Here is a 21,690-nt window from a genome sequence, read left to right as displayed (position 1 = left end):
GACATACAGATCATGGCATATTTCTGAGACAGAAAGGTCTCAATAATAATTAAAAACACAGAACACTGACAAACTTATAACATGCCTAATAACACTTCCATTTCTGACTGTTTATAGATGTTCCTGGGGGAAAAAAAAAAAGTGTTTATTCTTGGGTGGAAATTATGGCAAGAATGTCAATGGCAGAAGATAAGTCAACTGTATATGATGTTCTAGAAACCATATGTTCTAGAAACCATATGTTCTAGAAAGCATATGTTTTAGAAATCATAGAGGACAGGCGAGGTGCCTGAGGACTGGAGAATGGCCAACGTCACTCCAGTCTTCAAAGAGGGCAGGAAGGATGACCCAGGAAACTACAGGCCGGTCAGCTTCACCTCCATCCCTGGAAAAGTGATGGAACAACTCATCCTGAATGTTATCACTGAACATATGAAGGATAAGATGGTAATCAGGGGTAGTCAATATGGCTTCACCAAAGGGAAATCCTGTTTGACCAACCTGATAGCCTTCTATGAGGTCATAGCCAGCTGGCTAGATGAGGGGAGAGCAGTGGATGCCATCTACCTTGACTTCAGCAAGGCTTTTGACACTGTCTCCCATAACATCCTCATCAGAAAGCTCAAGTAGTGTGGCTTGGATGAGTGAACAGTGAAGTGGATCGAGAGCTGGCTGAATTACAGAGCACAGAGGGTGATGATCAATGGCACAGAATCGAGGTGGAGGCCTGTGGCCAGTAGAGTTCCACAGGGATTGGTTCTGGGGCCAGTCTTGTTCAAAAACTTCATCAATGACCTGAATGAGAGGACAGAGTGTACCCTCAGAAAGTTGGCTGATGACACCAAACTGGGAGGACTGGCTGATTCCCCAGAAGGCTGTACTGCCATTCAGCGGGATCTCGACCAGCTTGAGAGTTGGGCAGAGAGGAACCTCATGAGGTTCAACAAGGACAAGTGCAGAGTCCTGCATCTGGGGAGGAACAACCCCATGCACCAGTACAGGCTGGGGATTGACCTGCTGGAGAACAGCTCTGCAGAGAGAGACCTGGGAGTCCTGGTTGACAATAAACTAACCATGACCCAGTAATGTGCCCTCGTGGCCAAGAAGGCCAATGTCATCCTGGGATGCATCGAGTGTGGCCAGCAGGTTGAGGGAGGTTCTTCTCCCCTTCTACTCTGCCCTGCTGAGGCCTCATCTGGAGTCCTGTGTCCAGTTCTGGGTTCCTCAGCTCAAGAGGGACAGAGAACTTCTGGAGAGAGTCCAGCACAAGGCCACCAAGATGATCAGGGGACTGGAACATCTTTCATATGAGGAAAGACTGTGGGAACTGGGGCTGTTTATTCTGGAGAAGAGGAGATTGACAGGAGATCTTACTAACATTTATAAATATCTATATGGGTTCCTGTGGGTGTCAGGAGGTTTTTTGACATCCCTTTTTTCTGTTGTATTTAGCGACAGGACAAAGGGTAATGGGATGAAGCTGGAACACAAAAAGTTCTAGTTAAACATAAGAAGAAACTATTTTACTGTGAGGGTGATGAAGCAGTGGAATGAGCTGTCCAGAGGGGTTGTGGAGTCTCCTTCCTTGGAGGTCTTCAAGACCCACTTGGACATGTTCTTATGTGACCTGATCTAGGTGAACCTGCTTCTGTAGGGGGGTTGGACTGGATGATCTCTAAAGGTCCCTTCCAACCCCTGCCATTCTATGATTCTATAATATGACATAATTACAAATTTAGTTGCAGGTCCTGTTGCAGTTTTGAATGTTGGAACAATTCATCTTGTTGTCATATCAGGTATCACATTGGTCTCTTAGTGGTATTGACTTGCTAACATGTTATTTCTGCCAATCGGAATCCTGTCAAATATACATCAAATTTTGTTCTTGTAGTGAAATGAAGATGAAAATACTCTCGGAACATGGTAGAGCTAACGATATTCTTTTACTGACATAAACACTGTATCTAGAGGTTGCTCCTTCATTTCCACTATTGACTAAATTGCCTAAGTTCTGCATGGTTTTGTTACAGATACAGGATTATTTTAGTTAACAACTTAACATCACAATAACTGGTTAATTACTTGTTAATCATTTGTTAATCACTTTGTAATAGTTTAATAAATTAGCTAAGCACTTGCAAATAGCTCAATCACCTATTGATTAACTGAGTATTCATTTGAATCACATAAGGATCAAACTGCAAGGCTTACATACCACACCTGATAAGGACCTGTTGAGACAAGACCCTGGGACCTGTTCAGACAAAACCCTGGTGTATGTATTTGTTAGGTTACCTAAGCTGTTACTAAAACAAAGAGACTGATTTATTTTTTTTAACTAATCACTATGATATTGGAAATTTTATAATAGTTAGGAACCAATCAAATTAAAGGGCAAATTAAGAGTTGGACATTTTATGTATGCTTCTGTTGGCAAATGTAGCTATTTGTTTGAAGTGTACAAAACTCTTGAAAATTGTAACTAATAACGAATCACGTTTGAAGGAGCTATCCCCTGTGTTTCCCAGTGCTGCATAATGAAGTGCCTGCTTATCTGCATTGCTGTGTAGATAGGTTTTTCACGATTGTGAATCTGCCAATAGCTTGAACTGGCATTTATAAATCTACTTTTGCAGCCAGAACACTCTGTAAAAAGTTGTGGGGCAAAGTTGATTTTGCTGCCCTTGTAAACAATATGCTTACAAAAACTTTAGTCTAGCTGTTCTACATCCTTGTACTATAGCTGCAAGAGTATCCTTCAATTTTATATGGAAATAACCTTTTTGACAAAACTGCAATAAATGGCCATGCAAAGAAGGACACGTCCCAGGACTAAAGCATCACTCTGGAAATCAGACAACTAGATTGTATTCCTGGATCTTCTTTAGGCTTCATGAGAAATATTGCATCATTCACAAGCCCTTTTTGCTTCACTTTCTCAACCATACAACAAATAGTTACATGTCTCTCACACGGACACTGCAAAGCCCTCAATAAATTTTGAGATCCTCAGAAGAAGACACAAGTCCAAAATTCTGTATTTTCTCTAAAGTTTTCTACAGAAATATTGAGTTAGTTGCTATTTTTCCATAACCTATGATATTTTGATTGGAGTCTGTATGACCTATTTTCAGGTACTTAAATGTTTAACTAAGTGAAAAGTGAAGAAATGTTTCCTTAGCTTAACAAAAGACTGTTCAGTGGAAAGATATTTCAGTAAAAGGATGGAAAGAATATATGTAATGACTTCATTTCTCTTTTATATATTGGAATAAACAAAAAAAGTCACCGTATTTCTGTTGTACAGAAAGTATCCTGCAATCTCTTTGAATTAAACTCAGGCTAGCATGAAAATCATCTAGATAAGTCAACACTTCAGAAACAGATACAGTAAAATCCCCATGTTTAACACAACCACTAGGGGCTATGCTTGACAGACAGTTATTAATTTCAAGAAAGGCCATCTCATTAGCAGAACTTCAGAGAAATCATGTGCAGCAGCTGGATTCCCAAAAGAAAGAGAAATCACTGTTTGCATTAGTAGGCATCTTTATATAATTGAGAAATCTTTGGAAGTAGAAGATATCTTTGAATTGTGAGAATGCAGTTGGTAAATTTTGCCAAAAATATTGTAACTAATGTACCAGTAAGGTACTCAGAGCCAACTATGGTGTGTGTATTTTCAGGATGTCCAAATTTAACCAATTTGTTTAGTGTGGCCAACAAACTTGGCACAGGTACACATTCACCAAAGAATTACAATATGTCACAGGTGTTCACACAGAAATTTAACAGTGTTATGAAAAAGGCAGATATAGACATGTAAGGGATAAGACTAAAGATCACACAAAAAATAGGCATTATTTTTTCCTGTGTCATAATTGCTTTGGTCACAAAAATAAGCTGAGTAATGCCCACTGCACAGTGACAGTTAAACACTTTCTTTTCCAGTCCACTCAAGCTCTTTTCATCCTTGTGGCTAGTTCAATATCAATGCTCACTCACTTGACCTTCCTATACAGGCTGGCAATGTGCTACTATTCACCAAAGTGAATGCCATTTATCTATTACCAGGCTAATTAGAGAAAAATGTCACATTGTTGTCACCTGCTAAATCAATGATACCAAGAGTTTGTTTTTTCCACCTCCAACTACAACAAATGGGAAAATGTTTCAAGAGCAACACAAAAGCTCTGGAAGAACTTTTACTGTGAGGCTAGTTAAATTATGCTGACACAAAGTATTTATAGTACTAGGGTGGCAGTTCTTGGAGTTAAGTACAAAACTCGGATGTTAGGATAATGCAGCCACTTACATGTGTGACAATTTTTCTGAGCGATATGCACTTTTCCAAGTCAGACCAGGAGTATTTTACTGGATTTAAAAGTTTCTACAGTGCTTAAGTGGGGAGCTAAAACACTGCCTAACAGAGGATGTTTACTGGAATGCAGCTTAGCACTGGCTATATGAAAGGTTAGCAAAAGTCAGTCTATGTAAGAAAACCTGAATTATATGCATGCACATGAAGCTAAAAGAAGGATCCTGTGGTTGGACAAATACACGTTATGCATGAAGAAATGATGCATAATAAGAAAGACTAAGTTAATGGGCATATAGTAGTGCTTCAAAGAGTCTGAAGACATATGAAGATTAATTTAAGAAAATCTGGAATAGTCAGTGCAGTCCTCAACCTAGGTGTAGGACTGGGTCTCTGATTACTCTCCTTTTGACTGTTGGTTCCATAATAACCTGACAGACTATGAACCAGCCTCTGCAATATACATCTGTGATCTCCTGATGGATTTACAGCAGTATTTATCATTCAGGCATGAAATCATCAGCTTTGCAAAAAAAAAAAAAAAAAAAACCAAAATCCAAAAAACCAAACTTTCTAGTGGTATCTTCTCTCAGCAATCCAGGCTACTGTGAGTACATCAGACTTTTTGTATTGCCTTCCTAGGGACTCTACTCCCCCATGGTCCTCCATGGACTGCAGGGAGACAACTGCCTCACCATGGTCTTCATCACAGGTCACAGGGGGATTCTTCCAGTGTCTGAGCATCTCCTCTTCCTTCTCCACTGACCTTGGTGTCTAAGAAGATGTTGTTCTTGCATTCTCACTCCTTTGTTCTGTTGCTGTTGCAGTTTACCAACTGCCCAGCAACTTCTTCACCTTCTCAAATATGTAATTCACAGAGGCATTAGCTCAATCACTAATTGGCCAGGCCTGGGTCAGGTGTGGCGTCCATTTTAGAACTGACTGGCAGTGGTCCTGTCAGCTACAGGGGAAGCTTCATGTAGCTCTTTGTTTAAAGAAGCCACCCCTGTAGCCTCCCGCTACGAAAACCTGACCCAGACAAAACCACTACAACAGTGAAAACATTTTTGCAGGAGATAGGACTCTTAGAGTGCTGCAAAATAACTGGCTATAGAAAGTTAAGGACAAACAAAATTTCGCAGTTTATCATCTTCAAGATAAATTGATCTCATCTTGTTAAGCATAAGCCCTCTACTGTATAAAGTGTCTATTCTTTTTATAGAGTTGTACTAAGCCCAAACAAAAAAATATATATATTTTTTAATAAGTAAGGGAGGAAAAACTTCACATTAGTCACACCACTCACTTCAGAAAAGTGCTTAGATACTGAGATGATGGAAGAATGTGAATAGACTAGAAAATGGCTGAAGGAAAGGCAAAGCATGAACATAGATCAGTGAAGGCAGAAAGTGAATTCAGGTATTTGACATGGGAAGGTAAGGGAGCTCTTAACAGGGAGACCCTTAACAATGAAACTGCTGTCACAACATTTCAGAAACAACCACTTGAGGCCTAGCAGAGGGCTGAACTGACAGGGTAATCTGTGAGACAGGAGTGACTCAAGAGGTACAGACAGTAGTTTTTAGTATGTATTCATCTTGGACTTGTGTTGCCATCAGATAGAAAAAAAAAAGAAATTTTATAGGTAGATGGCTGAAATGGAATACATAAAGTTCTCTCAAGAAACTACCTTAAAAGGGAGAAATGTATATGCATATATATATATATATACACACACACTCCATACTGCAATACTCAATACAGTAGAATTAATGAGCAAGTAGAATCTTCTTTTATTTCTTGAAAATGAGATGATTTGTGTTTTTCTCCAAGATTGTTTGTGAGATTTTTACAATTCTTCTATTTTTCAATCTTCTGTTTTCTTGGAACTAGCTAAATTTTTCTCCACACAAAGTCTGTAGCTGGTAGAGGTTGTTTACATCTGTCTTCTATCAAGTAAGTAATGAGGTTCATGTTATCACATATATCTTGAAAGGACAATCAGCAGTATGACTGTTTTATGCTGCCTTAAGTGTGTCTGACTAAAGCTTGTGTTTCTCTAAGTTTTATTCAAATGGTTTTGGACCTAAATGTTACAGCAAACAAACAGTTGGAAAATAGTAGGGCACAAGGTATGCCCAGCTTTTAGGCGTTGGTAGTCCCATGGTTAAGAGAGTGGAGAGCTGCATTAGTGTTTGTGGTCACTTTTGCAACCTCCTCACTTGGGAGTAATTCTCACTGAGCTCATTACAGGCTCTTTTATTTTAACAATGGGAGGAAAAGCATGAAAATGGATTCACTCACTTCAACCTATTTTTATTACACTTCATTTTCATCCCACTGCTTCTCATTTCACTTTAGAGATCTCAGTTATGACCAATGGAAGAATGAATATGGATACAGAGTAAAAGAATGAAAGACATACAGAGAAACATTACAGATTCTTAGAGTGTGCAGGGATAATTCAGAAGGAAGGAGTGTCAATTATTAATGTATGGATTATTTAAAATGGATGATAAATTTATTTAACAGGAGAAAACCAAGATGAGAAACAATAGAGAATCTTTATCATGTGGTTTGCCTCCATGTGATGCAATACAGCAAAAAGCACACCCAATGAATGCAATTCTTTACAAACAAGGTACATGTAACTGGAAAGAAAAAGGCTGAGTTTAACACTGTAATAATCTCATCACAGGAACAATATTTATTAAGTTTTATGATCAAGCACTTCTGCAAGAATTAGTGGGAGTCCTGTTTTTCATCTACCTATATTATTTTCTGGTGTTTTGTTCTGATAGGTATGGCAGCATTTAATGGACTGTTTGTACACATGAAGAAACTTTAACAAGTGTAACTGGATACGGCACCTGCTTCACAAGTTAGAGAAATGGGCTCATGCAGCAAAACTCACACCAGGGATGGATTCCAGTTTCCAGTTCTCCTAAACTACATGCATACTCCATGTCACATGCTTGCAAACATGGAATGACTATAATCCTTACAAAGACAGTCACCAACTACAAATATAACAGAAGGATAAACTGACGATTTTGAAGATTTCCTAGGAAAAAAATGTCACTCAATAGCTTAATGCATGTTAAGATAAACTTGACAACATTTTGAGATCAGTAAGACCAACACTGCCCTAAAAAGATTGCACAGCTCATAATGAAGCAAACTCACAAATCAAAGCATTCAAGAATTCTTGTTTAAGAGCTGCTAGGTCCTGTCACTCCTACTAAGGCTAGCATACAATATTTTGAAAGTAGATCTACTGAACCAGGCTTTTACTGACTTAATTATTACTAGAAGAGCAGAATTTGTACCCGAAGGTACAGAATTATTCTGTATTGAAGTATTAAAACCAGAGCTTTTTAGCTGGCTTTTATGGAAGATAATAGGCTTACAGTCTTCTGCTAAGTTCTCTGACACAGAAAGGAATATTTAGCATGACCAAACATTAAAAGAATACTTATTAAAAGAATTTCTTTATCAAATAGTGTGTAAACTCATAAGAGATAATTCACCATGTTTCAAAGAATGATGTTGCAGAATATAGGGCTCTGGAGAATATAATTTACAGTATAATTGAAGCTTCAGTGTCTTGAGCAACTTGATATACTGCCAAGATCAGTATTTTTGAAATACTGAGAAATACTCAGGGACTGTGATGACACCAGAGGAAAATGCAGGAAACAGATCACAGTTGTGATGAAAGCTGTAACTTACGGTAGATTGATATCCCTCTACTGGAGGAGAAATGACTCTCAGCAGAAAAATTATGCCCTAAAAACTATGCCTGAACAGTAACAGAAGCAGAAAAGCATAGTCTAGAACTAGTTTCTTTGATCACACAAGAACAACTACAGAGCAGAAAGGGAAATCTGTAAAATTTAAATTATTCTTTCCCATTCACATGTTGTTCATTCCTGACTTCCTCATCTGGTTGGAAAAATTGATGAGCCACAGAAGCAGTCTTAGTGTAGTTTACATACAGCTATCTTGTGAGAATCTGGAACTCAAGACTCTAGTCATAAACTAAGAACTGTCCTCACATTTGGTGAACTTTATGTGCTACCATCATATGGAAATCTTCAAGGCAAATAGTCTTGTTACATTCTATCTGCATTACACTGGAGGCAAACTGGGTTTTAATCTAATACCAAGAAATCTTAATCAAAAATAGCCAAACTTAATGAAGTTACACCAGCTGTATACAGCAATGCAAACAGTATCAAAATCCAGTTCTAAAACAGCAACAAAATCTAAGGAGTATATAGAGAAGGACCATTGATTTACTCAAGTTTTAATAACTTTCTTTTTTCATTATTTTTATCATTACTGAATGTTTAATATTTACTTTTAGGTATCTCAGTTACTATGCAGTTATCTTTACTTTCTATCAGACTACTATTCTTGATTTTTATTAAGATAATCCAGTACAGTTCAGCATCATTCTCTTCCTGTGGGACATTTCTCTGCCATTTCTTATATCTGTGACTAAAGGGATTTTGAAATGAGATGGTACTTCAATTATTTCCATGAGACATGATTGTGCTTTGTTTTTTCCATTACATTATGCTGAACTCTTGCAACTCCATGCATCAGTCAATATTGTCTTAAAAAATAGGGGGATACGTGGAGTTTAGTTTTCAATTATGCAGCACATTTCTGTACAAAGGCTGCAAATGAAGGACAACTTAGTCAAGATTTTCCCCAATGTACTTAATAGATTAGTGTAATAAAAAGCAATAGGGGCTGTTGTTTTTTTCTAAACTCATCAGCTTTTAGCAATACAACCTGGATGAGGGGACAGAGTACCCTCAGTAAGTTCACTGATGACACCAAACTGGGAGGACTGGCTGATTTCCCAGAAGACTGTGCTGCCATTCAGCAGGATCTCGACCAGCTTGAGAGTTGGGCAGAGAGGAACCTCATGAGGTTCAACAAGGACAAGTGCAGAGCCCTGCATCTGGGGAGGAACAGCCCAATGCACCAGTACAGGCTGGGGGTTGACCTGCTGGAAAACAGCTCTGCAGAGAAAGACCTGGGAGTCCTGATTGATAATAAACTGAGCATGAGCCAGCAATGTGCCCTCGTGGCCAAGAAGGCCAATGGCACCCTGGGATGTATCAAGAAGAGTGTGGCCAGCAGGTTGAGGAGGTTCTGCTCCCCCTCTTCTCTGCCCTGATGAGGCCTCATCTGGAGTCCTGTGTCCAGTTCTGGGCTCCTCAGTTCAAGAGGGACAGGGAACTTCTGGAGAGACTCCAGCACAGGGCCACCAAGATGATCAGGGGACTGGAACATCTTCTATATGAGGAAAGGCTGCGGGAACAGGGGCTGTTTATTCTAGAGAAGAGAAGACTGAGAGAGGATCTCTTTAATATTTACAAATATCTAAATGTTGGATGTTAGGAGGTTGGGGCACCACTTTTTCCTGTTGTATCTAGTGATAGGACAAGGGGTAATGGGATGAAGCTGGAATACAAAAAGTTCCATTTAAACATAAGGAAAAACTATTTTACTGTTCAGGTGAGGGAGCAGTGGCACAGGCTGCCCAGGGAGGTTGTGAATTCTCCTTCCTTGGAGGTCTTCAAGACCCGCTTGGATGCGTTCTTGTGTGACTTGATCTAGGTGGACTTGCTTCTGCAGGGGGATCGGACTAGGGAATCTCTAAAGGTCCCTTCCCACCCCTACCATTCCATGATTTTATGATACACAGTGGTTATAAACAGCAGAGTTACAAAGTGCTAGAATATTTGTAGGACTCAACTCTCTTTTGAATTAACAGAAAATCTTAACTACCTTCTTAAATTGAGACATTTAAGTAAAAAAGTGGGAAAAGAAAATATAATTTCTTTACTTTTTCTTTCTCTTACCATTGATCAGCAATGACTGAAAAGTAGTATTGAGAAATAATGGATAATAGTCAACCTTGAAGCTTTGATGGTGTGGTTAGAATTCAGTAAGAAGCTTCCTCAGGCACCTTTGAAGTTTAAAGGACTTATTGCACATGAATTTAAAAGTTTGATTACAGAATCAGTTTTATTAAATGTTTGTTGACTTCTCAGTACAGATTTATTGTATCAAAGTGCTGTGCCTAACCTCCAAGTCTCTTCCACACTTTCAGTGGTATATCACCAAAGAAAAACATCAGGAACAAAGATCTGGGTACGGTGTAGAAAATCTAAGCCTGGGTGCTAGTGTGGATAGCAATAGATTATCAGAGCTACTGGATTAGGTACCAAGTCTTGCTTTGATGATGGGAGGATAAAAATGATTCTTTCAGAGACATAGTGTTCCTTCCAGAGACAAAGAAAACAAAAAAATGTTCTTAGCACTTCCCTCAATTAACTGAATAAATGAGTAAAAACTTGCTGTCAGACAGCATTAACCAGCTGAATAAATATCCATGTTCATCTAGCCAGAATGATTTGAAAAAGAACATTGAAATCTAGTCTTCAGATAAACATTGATCTTACCTTCCTGTTTTGTTATGAAATAATCTTACATCCACATTATCTGCAAACTTTAGCCAAGTTATTTCCAACTTAAATTTCCCGTAAGAAGGAAAGGCCACCATTGACTTGCCTTCACAAGAACTTACATATTTATATTTGTCATGGTTTAGTCCCAGTAACTAAACACTATGCAGCTCTTTCCCCATACATCTAGTGAGAGAAGAATTGGGGGAATAAAAAAGTAAAACTCATGGGTTGAGATAACTAACAAGAAAATAAATGATTATATTATTAACTATGATAATAATATAATAACAGTAACAAAGATAAATATAACACAGAGATGGAAAAATAAAAATCAAGGAAAAATGTCCCAAACCAGCTGATACACAATGCAATTCCTCACAACCTCCTGACTGATGCCTGAGCAGTGATCTACTCCTCCCTACCTGGGCCCCCCCAGTTTATACACTGGTCATGACATTCTGTGATATGGAATAGCTTTTTGACTAGTTTGGGTCAGCTCTCCAGGCCATGTTCCTTTCCATCTTCTTGTGCCCCCCCCAGCCCATTTGCTGCCAGGGCACTGTGAGAATCAGAAAAGGTCTTGACACTGTGCAAGAACTGCTCAGTAATAACCAAAACATTCCTGTTATTATCATTCTTTCAGTGTAAACTCAAAACACAGCTTTGTACTGGCTACAAGGAAGAATATTAACTCTACCCTAGAAGAAATCAGGACAATACTTCAAATTGGAAAACAAAATTTTAAAAATCTGAGAAACTTCCTCTCCTGTCACTGATTCCCCATCTTCTGTTTATTATGCATAAATTATTTCAATCTAAATGACATATTGTAGATTAAACAATTGCAACAGATACAGTCCTGAAGAACTCTTATAGGAACTTGGAGAAACCCTGGGAAATGTCATGCTTCTGAAGCACCTCTCAGGTTTCTCTGAAGAAGAAAGAAATCTCCCCATTTGCTTGGAGAAGTAGGACATCAACAGTCTAAATCACCTGAGTTAACCTATTTGATGTGATTTGACTCTAGTCCCTAGATATCTCTCCTTTCCTTCTTACCTTCATAGAATCATAGAATGGTAGGGATTGGACCTTTAGAGATCATCTAGTCCAACCCCCCTGCAGAAACAGATCCACCTAAATCAGGTTGCATAGAAAAGGTTCACACACCATGTGTTTTAGTACAAGTCTGAGGAAGCCCATGGAAGGATTTACAGTGGACAGTTCCAGAGATGGATATGCTACACAAGCCATAGCCAGTAAAGAACGAGCAAAGTGTATTCTACCTCTGCAAATGAACAGTATCCAGTTAAAACTAGTACATCAAGCAAATGCAGGTATGAAGTAGATTCTGAGGCATGTCTGCTTGCTGTAGTTCTGAATATATTTGCTGATTCAAAATTTACTGTCATGAAGGTCAGCCACTCGTCACTTAATGATCCTTACATATTGCTTTGAACCCTTTTTATTACTGTCATTACCTAGTTTTGAGAAAAGCTAATTTGCATATGCTTTGAATTCTCCAGTGTTCATATAACAAGCATACTATACCTTAAACATATCTTCGCTGCTGGGATTAAACAGCTGGTGTTTCCCAGATCCCAAAATGATAGGACCAGAAGCTTTGTTTTCTCCATAAGCATAAAGGGACACTGTTGCTGTTGTACCAGCTGTTTCAAAATCCCCAGTGACTACAGTAATCTTCCAGTCTCCTTCTGCAAAGTAAAAGATAAACTTTAAATGCTTTTATAAGTGTTACTGATATGTAGTAAGTTACTTGAAGGATAAATAAAGCATAGTTTAGCCCAGGAACTGTAACTACTATGCACCTAACAGATAGTGATGCTGGGAGAGACAAGATTGGATAAACAGTACATCATTCAAACTCATCTTAGACAAGCTGTGTAACTTTAAAGATGTAGGAGATTTGCACCATAGTAAAGCTGAAATACGAACACATAAAACCCCAGCAAGATTTCTAGTGATAACCATGTGGGTCATCATGGAAAAAGCCCAACCTCTAGAATTTGGATTATAAAAACACATATAATCAACGAAGGCAATAGGAAAAAGTATCAAAGCATCTCAACTGAGTACAATTTCCTTTCATTTGATGTTGATGTGATACATCATCAAGAGCTTTGTTTGCCTGGATAGAGGCATGACATTGAGATTAGCATGAAAAAAAATTATTTTGGAGAAAATTCTGACACTAGAGAAGGACTCTTTAGAAAATCATTTTATATAAAGCTTCCCTGATGCTAAAATGTCATCTCCGCTTCCATACAATGCACACATTATTTAAATATCTGAAAGTGGCTTAATACAAATCTTATTTTAAAAAAAAGAATAATTCTTAATTGGAAAATACATTTCTACATCTGAAAAGCTGGGATTGCATGCTCTCCACCCCTCTTTTGATCACAGCTTTTGTCTATACAAAACAAGTTCCATTTAGTGGCTTAAATTCATTCTGTGCAAGGCAAACAAATGAAATACCAGCCCACGGTCATCTTATAAATAAATGCCACAGTGTACACTGCAGTAGTATTAATAGAAAGCTGTCTGGTAATGCCTGCATGAATTAAATCTATTGTTTGACAGGAGTATTTATCTTGGGCCAGCCCCATTATCCATCTGTAATTTACCCCATAAGAGTGAACTGGAACAGGAAGCTTGCTTTCCTATTTTCCAAATTTTTGAGGTTTGGATGACACCTAGTTTTGCAAGGTGATAGATTTTTAAATACACATGACTACACAGCTGGGAATTCAGAAAAATGACAACAGTTCATTTGATTTGATCAATCAAACCTGGCCAGCAGGTGAAGGGAGGCAATTCTCCTCTTGCACTCTGCTCTGGTGAGACCCCACCTTGAGTGCTGCACCCAGCTCTGGGGAACTCACAAGAAAGACATGGACCTGTTGGAGTGGGTCCAGAGGAGGGCCATGAAAATAATCAGCAGGATGAAGCACCACTCCTGTGAAGAAATGTTTTTGTTGATCCTGGAGAAGAGAAGGTTCCAGGGAGACTTTATTGCAGCTTTTCAATATATAAAGGAGGGTTATAAGAAAGTCAAAGACTTTTTACCAAGGCCTGTGGTGAAAATCAAGGGCGAAGGGTTTTAAACTGAAAGATGGTAGATTTAGGTAGGACATAAGGAAGACATTTTTTACAATACGGGTTGTAAGACACTGAAACAGGTTGCTCAGAGAAGTTGTAGATGTTCCATCACTGGAAATGTTCAAAGTCAGGCTGGATGGGGCTTTGATGAACCTGTAGTAGTGAAAGATGTCCTTTTCCATGGGAGGAGGGTGGACTAGATGATTGTAAAAGATCTCTTCCAACTCAAATCATTCTACAATTCTATGAGAAGTGAACCATTCAATTTCCACTAAAAATTGGCAGACTACAGCTTGTAACAAACTCTTTTGTGCCTTTGAAAATTTGCATCCTCACAGTTTTCTCCATAGACTCACTTTATTCACCAAAGAACCATAGCACCAGGCTACAAAAGGATGAACAAAATTTAGAAGAGTGAAAAGCCTCTGTACACTGAAGATGGAAACAGAGATGATCAAGGGACTGGAACATCTTTCATATGAGGACAGGCTGTGGGAACTGGGGCTGTTTTGTCTGGAGAAGGGGAAACTGGGAGGAGATCTTATTAACATTTATAAATATCTGAATGGTGGATGTCAGGAGGTTGGGGCATTACTTTTTTCAATGGCATCTAGCAATAACACAAGGGGTAATGGAAAGAAGCTGAAACACAAAAAGTTCCATTTAAACATAAGGAAAAACTATTTCACTATGAGAGAGCTGTGGCACAGGCTGCCCAGGGAGGTTGTAGATTCTCCTTCCTTGGAGGTCTTCAAGACCCATCTGGATGCATTCCTATGCGACCTGATCTAGGTGGACCTGCTTCTGCAGGGGCATTGGACTTGGTGACATCTAAAGGTCCCTTCAACCCCTACCATTCTATGATTCTATGAGACCATAACGCAGGAGCAACTTGCCCCACAGAAGAGCTCAACTACCAAAAAACCCCATCTTCTTCTGTTTTCAAACAACATAATATTAGTTGCTTAAACACAAAGTTTCTTTGGATCATTTGGCTGGAAAGTAAGGACAAATCATTTTACAAGTCCTTAGGAAGAACAGTGCAGACAAAGAGTAAAATATAACTTACTACTCCTAAAAATTTAGAAGTCATTCAGAAACAAATATTCATTTTAAGCAGACAAAATGGATGGCCTTTTATAATGTATTTTAATATCCTCTCTGAGTCTTTCTTTTGCTAAGCCATACTGTTTCAAAACTAAGCAGTTGGTACTCTTGAGAGTGTTTATTCTAGCTAGCGCAACTCCTGCCTGCGAAGGATAAATGCAGTATCACTAAACTATTTTTCACACAAGTTCAACTCTCAAAGTAAAAAAGGGGAATCAAACTTCCCCAAAAACATGACAAAAAGGAGTTTTGGTTTGGACTCCTCTATATTGATGTTAAGGCTTTTCCTTTTTCTGGAAACAGACAGGATTTGAGGATAATGTGGGTATAGGAGAATAATCCTATAAATTCTAACCTCTTTGATGCCAGAAATCCTCATTGCATTCCAGCAATCTTCAAAATAGAAATGGGCACAGTATTACAAAAGCATAAATCTCATTCTCTTTGGCATAAAAGTCTATGGTTTATTCTGATGATGTAGAAGAGCTATTGTTCCTTAATGACTGAAAAGGAATGAACATTTAGGAGAAAAGAACACAGAAGAATATGTAATGTGGCGATTTTCACTTAGCATACCTGGATGAAAGGTACAACCTGACACGAAATACATTCCTGGGGATATCAGAAAGAGGTACCTTACCACAGATGGCTTTCTAGAAATTTTCTTTTTTTTTTTATTCTTCTCTTCTAGAATATTAGAAACAATGCAATACACTAGGAAGTTCTACATCACAGAAAAAATAATTCAGCTTTAAAAAGAAAAAACTGTACAGGAAGAAAATTAGAAATTTTGAAAACTAATGGGACAAAAGTAAATGAACAAAATCTCAGCTCAATCACTCAACCAAGAATTGGAGCAATCTCTGAAGGTGTGGGATACCCATCTTCAAGTCTCTTTCACACTGTTGCATATTTCAGTAAGTCCCAAACAACAGGCTACTTGGTGTATATACTTTTGCCTAACTAACTCTGATTTAGATATCTGACACAAATCCACCTTGTTTTTCAATTAAACATATCTGTTTTGACAGAAGGTGAGTTTTGTGAATGACAAAGTCGATTAGCTCTTCTGGACGGCACAAAGACATCTCTCTTACAGAATCAGGAAGAGAGTGCTGTGAACAAATTATTCTCTGCAAGATCAAGCCCATCTCCACTGAAAATAAGCCAGTTGGATATACAACTTTGTCATCAAAAGATGCTCTTTGTCACCTTTTGTTAGGTTTATGGGGCAACTTTTAACTGCTGCAACTTTTACTGTATAACCAGACAAGCACAGCTTGAACAGTGTAGAAATCCAGCTGTATGTGGAGAAAGGACTAACAAGACTGACTTGAACTATGTAAAGGAGGATCTCTAGGTGGCAGGCCTTGTGCAAACAGCTAAAGCAGAAAGAGTGATGAATGGGTAGAAAATGAATGCCTTCTGAAAATGGCACAGAAAGGAAGACGGACAAAAATACTTGTTATTCAAAATAAAGTTAATAATAGAGTGTGATTTGAATATAACTTGTAAAATAACTGTGTACAACTTTTATCAACCACTTGTCATAGGGACAGTATTTAAGAAAAAAAATTCAATCTTTGTGGATATCCTGATTGATATAATAAATTATGAATAAACATTTTCAAACTTTCTCCCAACAACTTCTCAGTTACTGTTCAACTTATAGCATAAAGCATAAAAAGAAAAAACAATGATGACAATAAAACTATATGCCTAGGAGAAAGAATCATGGTTTAAAATGTTCACTGTAAAAAAATGAAATTAAGACAGATCACCAATAATTATGTACTAGAAAAATATGAATTTTCAAACATGTAAAGTTTCCCTGATAAAATTCGTGAAAGAAACATTACAGAATAGAAAGAAAGAACAAAGTGATTTATTGTTTAAATTAAAATGTGGAGTTCAGAGTTTACTAAAATATTCAGATATTGCACAAACAGCAATAAGTGTGTAAAGCAATTAGTTCTGAAACAGAGTTTTCATTAAAGACAGAAGACTAGAGTAGCATTTACCATTTGCTTGTTCTTGCATTTTCAACTGTTGATTTATTTGAAATTCTGACAAAGAAAAAAATAAAGTAGTTAATAAAGGATCTATCCTTAAACATCAAAGAAAAATTTAAAAGAAGATATTAAAAAGACTTTCTGTGATTACAGCCAATACAGGAAAATTTTCTTTGCATTCATTCCCTCATTACTTTCTCACTATCATCTACACATATTACACAATGCACACACAAAGTGTGTACATTCGGAAATGCAACAGAGGAAGCAACAAAATGTAAATTAAAAGTGTAAATTTATCTTAGATTTCCTCAGATGAAAAAATTAAAAATTACTGATCTTATTTGAGAAAGTTATAATAAGCCTTACCTTGAGGGTACAGCATGATTTCTGAGTAAATTACACCTTGGGACATAAATGGAAGCCATCTAAGAATAAGAAAGAAGGTAGGAATCAAATTTTCTCCACTACATTACCATTTAACCAAATGATCGACATCTTATTTTCACAATAAATACATAAAACAGCAGTCTCTACTTCTAAAATTTTAGCATTTGATTGGATAGATGTTAAAGTAGAAATTATTTAACAGACAATTTTGTTTGTGCAAACATAGGAGCTGTGTAAGTGTACGATACTGTGTCAGATTAAGTCTTATATGACACATGTACTTATTTGTGTAGCTAAACAGAAGAATATGGCATAGAACATTTTTTCTATGCATTGAGTGCCAAGTGTAATTTGCATGTACGTAATGCAGTGTTTTGTGAAATTAAAAAAAAAAAAAAAGATGGAACCAAGTACTGCTCTTTCTTATTCCTCCTACAAACTGAGGACATACAGATAAGTCTGAAAAAATAGAAGTTAAGGCAAATATCAGTTAGGTTTCTTAGCTACGTTACTTTAGGCTATGTGTAATTTTGCAACCTTTTCATTCAAAATATGGATTACCAACTCTTTTAGCTTCCTCCTGCTTGGTAGAAAACCAGACAACTTTTCACATGAAACAAAAAATTTGTTAGGTTTCTGAGCTGTTGAGTTTATTTACTCAGTCCACTTCCATGGACTCTCCAGGAGCAATCTAAACCATTCAGTGTCCTATGAAGCCTATTGGGAATCCAGTATAAGCTGGGCAGGATGGGTCCAGAAGAGCTTTTGAAGGTTCCTTTTTTTTTTTTCCTTAAAAACATTAGCAGGCTAATTCATATATGAGTTCCTCTCTAAAAATAAATTTTGTCTTACTAGACAACTACTTGTGTATATCATTTCTGCTAAAACCTCACCACACAGGTATTTTCTGCATTCTTAAATGCTAAAAAGTATCAGGCTATAACTAAATAATAATTGAATTCCAGTGAAAGTTGTAGGGTGCTCAGAAACTAGTAACAGATTTTTAAGCCAGATAAAATGCTGATGTTTCCTTGGCTAAATATGAAAAAATACAATATTTTGTTCATACTCTGGATCTTAAAAAAATCAATGTATAATAAAGCAGTGAGGCTGCAGATTAAGAAATTAGTTTTGTGAAGAGCCTAAAATACCCCGTCATTGAATAGAGCACAGTGTTTGAGGTTTACATTTTGGCCAGTACGGAATCTGCCTCTGACCCCCACCACCGCTGGCCTATTTTAATTTGTTTCAATGGCAGTGTTTCCTTGTAGAAAAGCTAGAAACGAAAAAAAAAGAAACCTCTCTGATTCTTCTTCTCAATGTCTGCCAGTAACTTTTGCTGATCAATATCTGGTATTAGTCATCACAGAATTAATACAGCAAAGTTTCCTGACATGCATTGTTCCTAAGCTGTGTAACCCATCAGAGAACAGTTATGATGCAGTGGTAATTTTTCAGGACTGAAGTAGGCAGCTGGCCTGACTTCTTCCATTTCCATTAGGAAATTTACCTTTTTTTTTTTTTTTGAACAGTAGTAACCACAGCTAGCAAAAACAGCTGGTCTGCATCCAAATCTACTCTAGAAAAATCCTCAGTCTTTTTCTACTGTTTAACAATATCTTACTCATGGAAGAAAGATTTCAAATTTAAAGTTTTATCAAGATGAGAGAGCATCTTTATTTCTGGTTTTGAGGCTATGACAAGAGTTGGAAAAAATTGCTCATGATTATGTAAGCAATCCATACAAATTCAGACCAAATAAACATTTTATGCATTTATTAAATATTATTAAATTTTAAATGTTGATTAAATACTATTCATTCTAGTGCCATGTTACATAGTCACATTGTTTCTCTACAATTCCTTCATTCAATTTGAATGATGTACAAACCAATGAGATAGACTGCAATATTGGAAACTCCAAATGTGAGATTACCATAATATTTTTCCAAATACACAAAACCACAATATTTATCAATTGACTTTTAAGATTCCCATTTAATCATAGAATTATGGAATCATAGAATGGAGAGGTTGGAAAGGAACCCTAGAGATCATCTAGTCCAAACCTTTCAGCAGAAGCAAGTCCACCTAGATCAGGCCACACAGGAACATGTCCAGGTGGGTTTTGAAAACCTCCAAGGAAGGAGACTCCACACCCTCCCTGGGCAGCCTGTGCCAGGACTGCCTCACCCTCACAGTGAAATAGTTCTTCCTTATTTTTAAATGGAACTTTTTGTTTTTCAGCTCCTTTCCACTGCCCCTTCTCCTGTCACTAGATACAATAAGAAAAAGTGGTGCCCCAACCTCCTAACATCCAACACTTAGATATTTGTAAATATTAAAGAGGTCCTCCCTCAATCTCCTCTTATCTAGACTAAATAGCCCCGGTTTCCTCATATGAAAGATGTTCTAGTTCCTGCATCATCTTGGTGGCCCTGCGCTGGACTCTCTCCAGAAGTTTCCTGTCCCTCTTGAGTTGGAGAGCCCAAATGGAGAAGGCACATAATAATTCTACCTTTTCGGCAACACATTTGTCTCTGCAGCAATGCTGGTGAAAGAGAGTAAATGCTACTTCTGGATGGCAAGTCTTATTCATTTACAAATACACTTAATTTAGAACCTTTCTGTATGATTTATCTTCACTTATTGAAAAGGTAAGTCACATTTATATAACCGATCCTCGTATGTTAAGTTTGCACTGTAGTAAAACAGACACAATATTAACAGTTAAGCTTTGCTACGGACCACATAGTACATTGACTCCAGCAATCTGTTTTGGGACAACGTATTTTGTGGATTTTATGAAACTGCAAAGTAATCCAAATTTGTCTTTCTCTGGAAAATTCATATTTAGTACATTGTCTGGCATAATGTGGCTAATTATATATACTTAAGAATATTGTTGTAAAAACTACCTTTCACAATTGAAAATATATTCGGAGTTGTTCTCAGCTTCTCTGACAATGACTTTATCACAGTACCAATACTGTGACTTGGCATTAGCCTCACAGCGCAACAGCACCTTCTGCAGTTTACCAAGAGATACAGCTTCCACTTCAAAAGCATTGACCTAGAAGACAGAAAAGACAGCACCTGGACATTTGTCACCACCAAGTCAATCTGGAAGTTGAAGTATTTTAAAAGCCTGTTTAACTCTTACAATGTACAAAGATTCCTGTTGTTTTAATGAGACAGCTGGACTGTATTCAAAGTGTTCAGATCTGAAACGTTAAATATCTTTTAACTATCCATTATCCAAAACTCTGCATACAACTCTTCCCTGTTGTTTCAGTATCTCACCATTTACAATTATTCTTCTCTAGGTCAGAACAACTTAAAGCTATTCTTTCCTCTGTTGATATTTATTTCAAATACAGACTTTATCATTCTTTTCTCTTTTTGGTCTCACCTCCTCCATTTACATTTTATTCTGCTGGAAGAGACTAGAATCTGACATGTCATTCTCCCATTGTTATTCATTTAGGCTTGAGCTTAGAGCTGGCAAAGTTTGTTCTCATAGAAGCATGAAGCGATCAGGTGAAAGGTTCAGGCTGGTAATTTTCTGTCATGGTAAAAGGCAGATAGCTTTCTCTCTCTAAATGTAACTGCCCAGGTCACACTTCTCAGTAAAAAGAAAATGAAGGAAAGAACTGTATTGGAAAATTGATATCTGTGAAGTTCTCAGCCCTCAGCAAACAACAGAATTGAGACTGATTGTACAACTTCAGTTATCCCTTGTGTATATGTAATATATGATCACATGCTATTCTCTCTGAAGGATCTCTGCCTCAAATTGTGTGCAGGCAGGAATGTAGCTTTTTAATACTTCTTTTTATCTTCATTATCTTGATGACTCTATGCATTATTTACCACAACTACACAAATAGTTCAGTGAAGCAGAACTGATTTCCCCAGTGACTTCACTTCTGCACTCTTTCCATACTATCCCAGTTTTCTGCACACACTGAAACCTATTTTTCAAAAAGCTGTCTGTGTAATGTTTTATTTTACCTATATAGGTCACGTAGAGAGGTTATTGCCAAAAGCTGTCAAAATGCAAAGTAGTTTGAGTGCTCAACTGAGAAACAGAGGGGTTAATTTATTGGCACGTTTAGCATTTCAAAGAGCCTACTATGTCCAGAGCAGAATTTTCTTTAAACAAACTTCAGTTATAGCTGTGCTTACTCAGAAAAGCTGACTGGTTATGCCGCAAAACAATAGGATACAAAAAGTATCCTCCCACTCAGAG

At 37.5% G+C, this 21,690-nt stretch overlaps 1 protein-coding gene across 1 annotated transcript in view; it reads right to left on the bottom strand.

Annotated features, from left to right (window-relative positions):
• LOC133625347 (lipoxygenase homology domain-containing protein 1-like) overlaps positions 1-21,690 on the bottom strand; it is a 145,757-nt gene that overhangs the window by 108,430 nt on the left and 15,637 nt on the right. The window contains exons 8-10 of the mRNA XM_061995648.1: positions 20,357-20,511; positions 17,418-17,476; positions 12,358-12,521 (exon numbers count right to left, since the gene is read on the bottom strand). Of these exons, the coding sequence (XP_061851632.1) occupies positions 12,358-12,521; positions 17,418-17,476; positions 20,357-20,511 (378 nt within the window). The remainder of the gene's footprint in view (positions 1-12,357; positions 12,522-17,417; positions 17,477-20,356; positions 20,512-21,690) is intronic.

This window comes from Colius striatus, chromosome 4, assembly GCF_028858725.1.
Source record: "Colius striatus isolate bColStr4 chromosome 4, bColStr4.1.hap1, whole genome shotgun sequence".
Taxonomy (NCBI): Eukaryota; Metazoa; Chordata; class Aves; order Coliiformes; family Coliidae; genus Colius; species Colius striatus.
The sequence above is the reverse complement of the archived record's forward strand: the minus strand, read 5'-3'. Positions and strand labels throughout refer to the sequence as shown.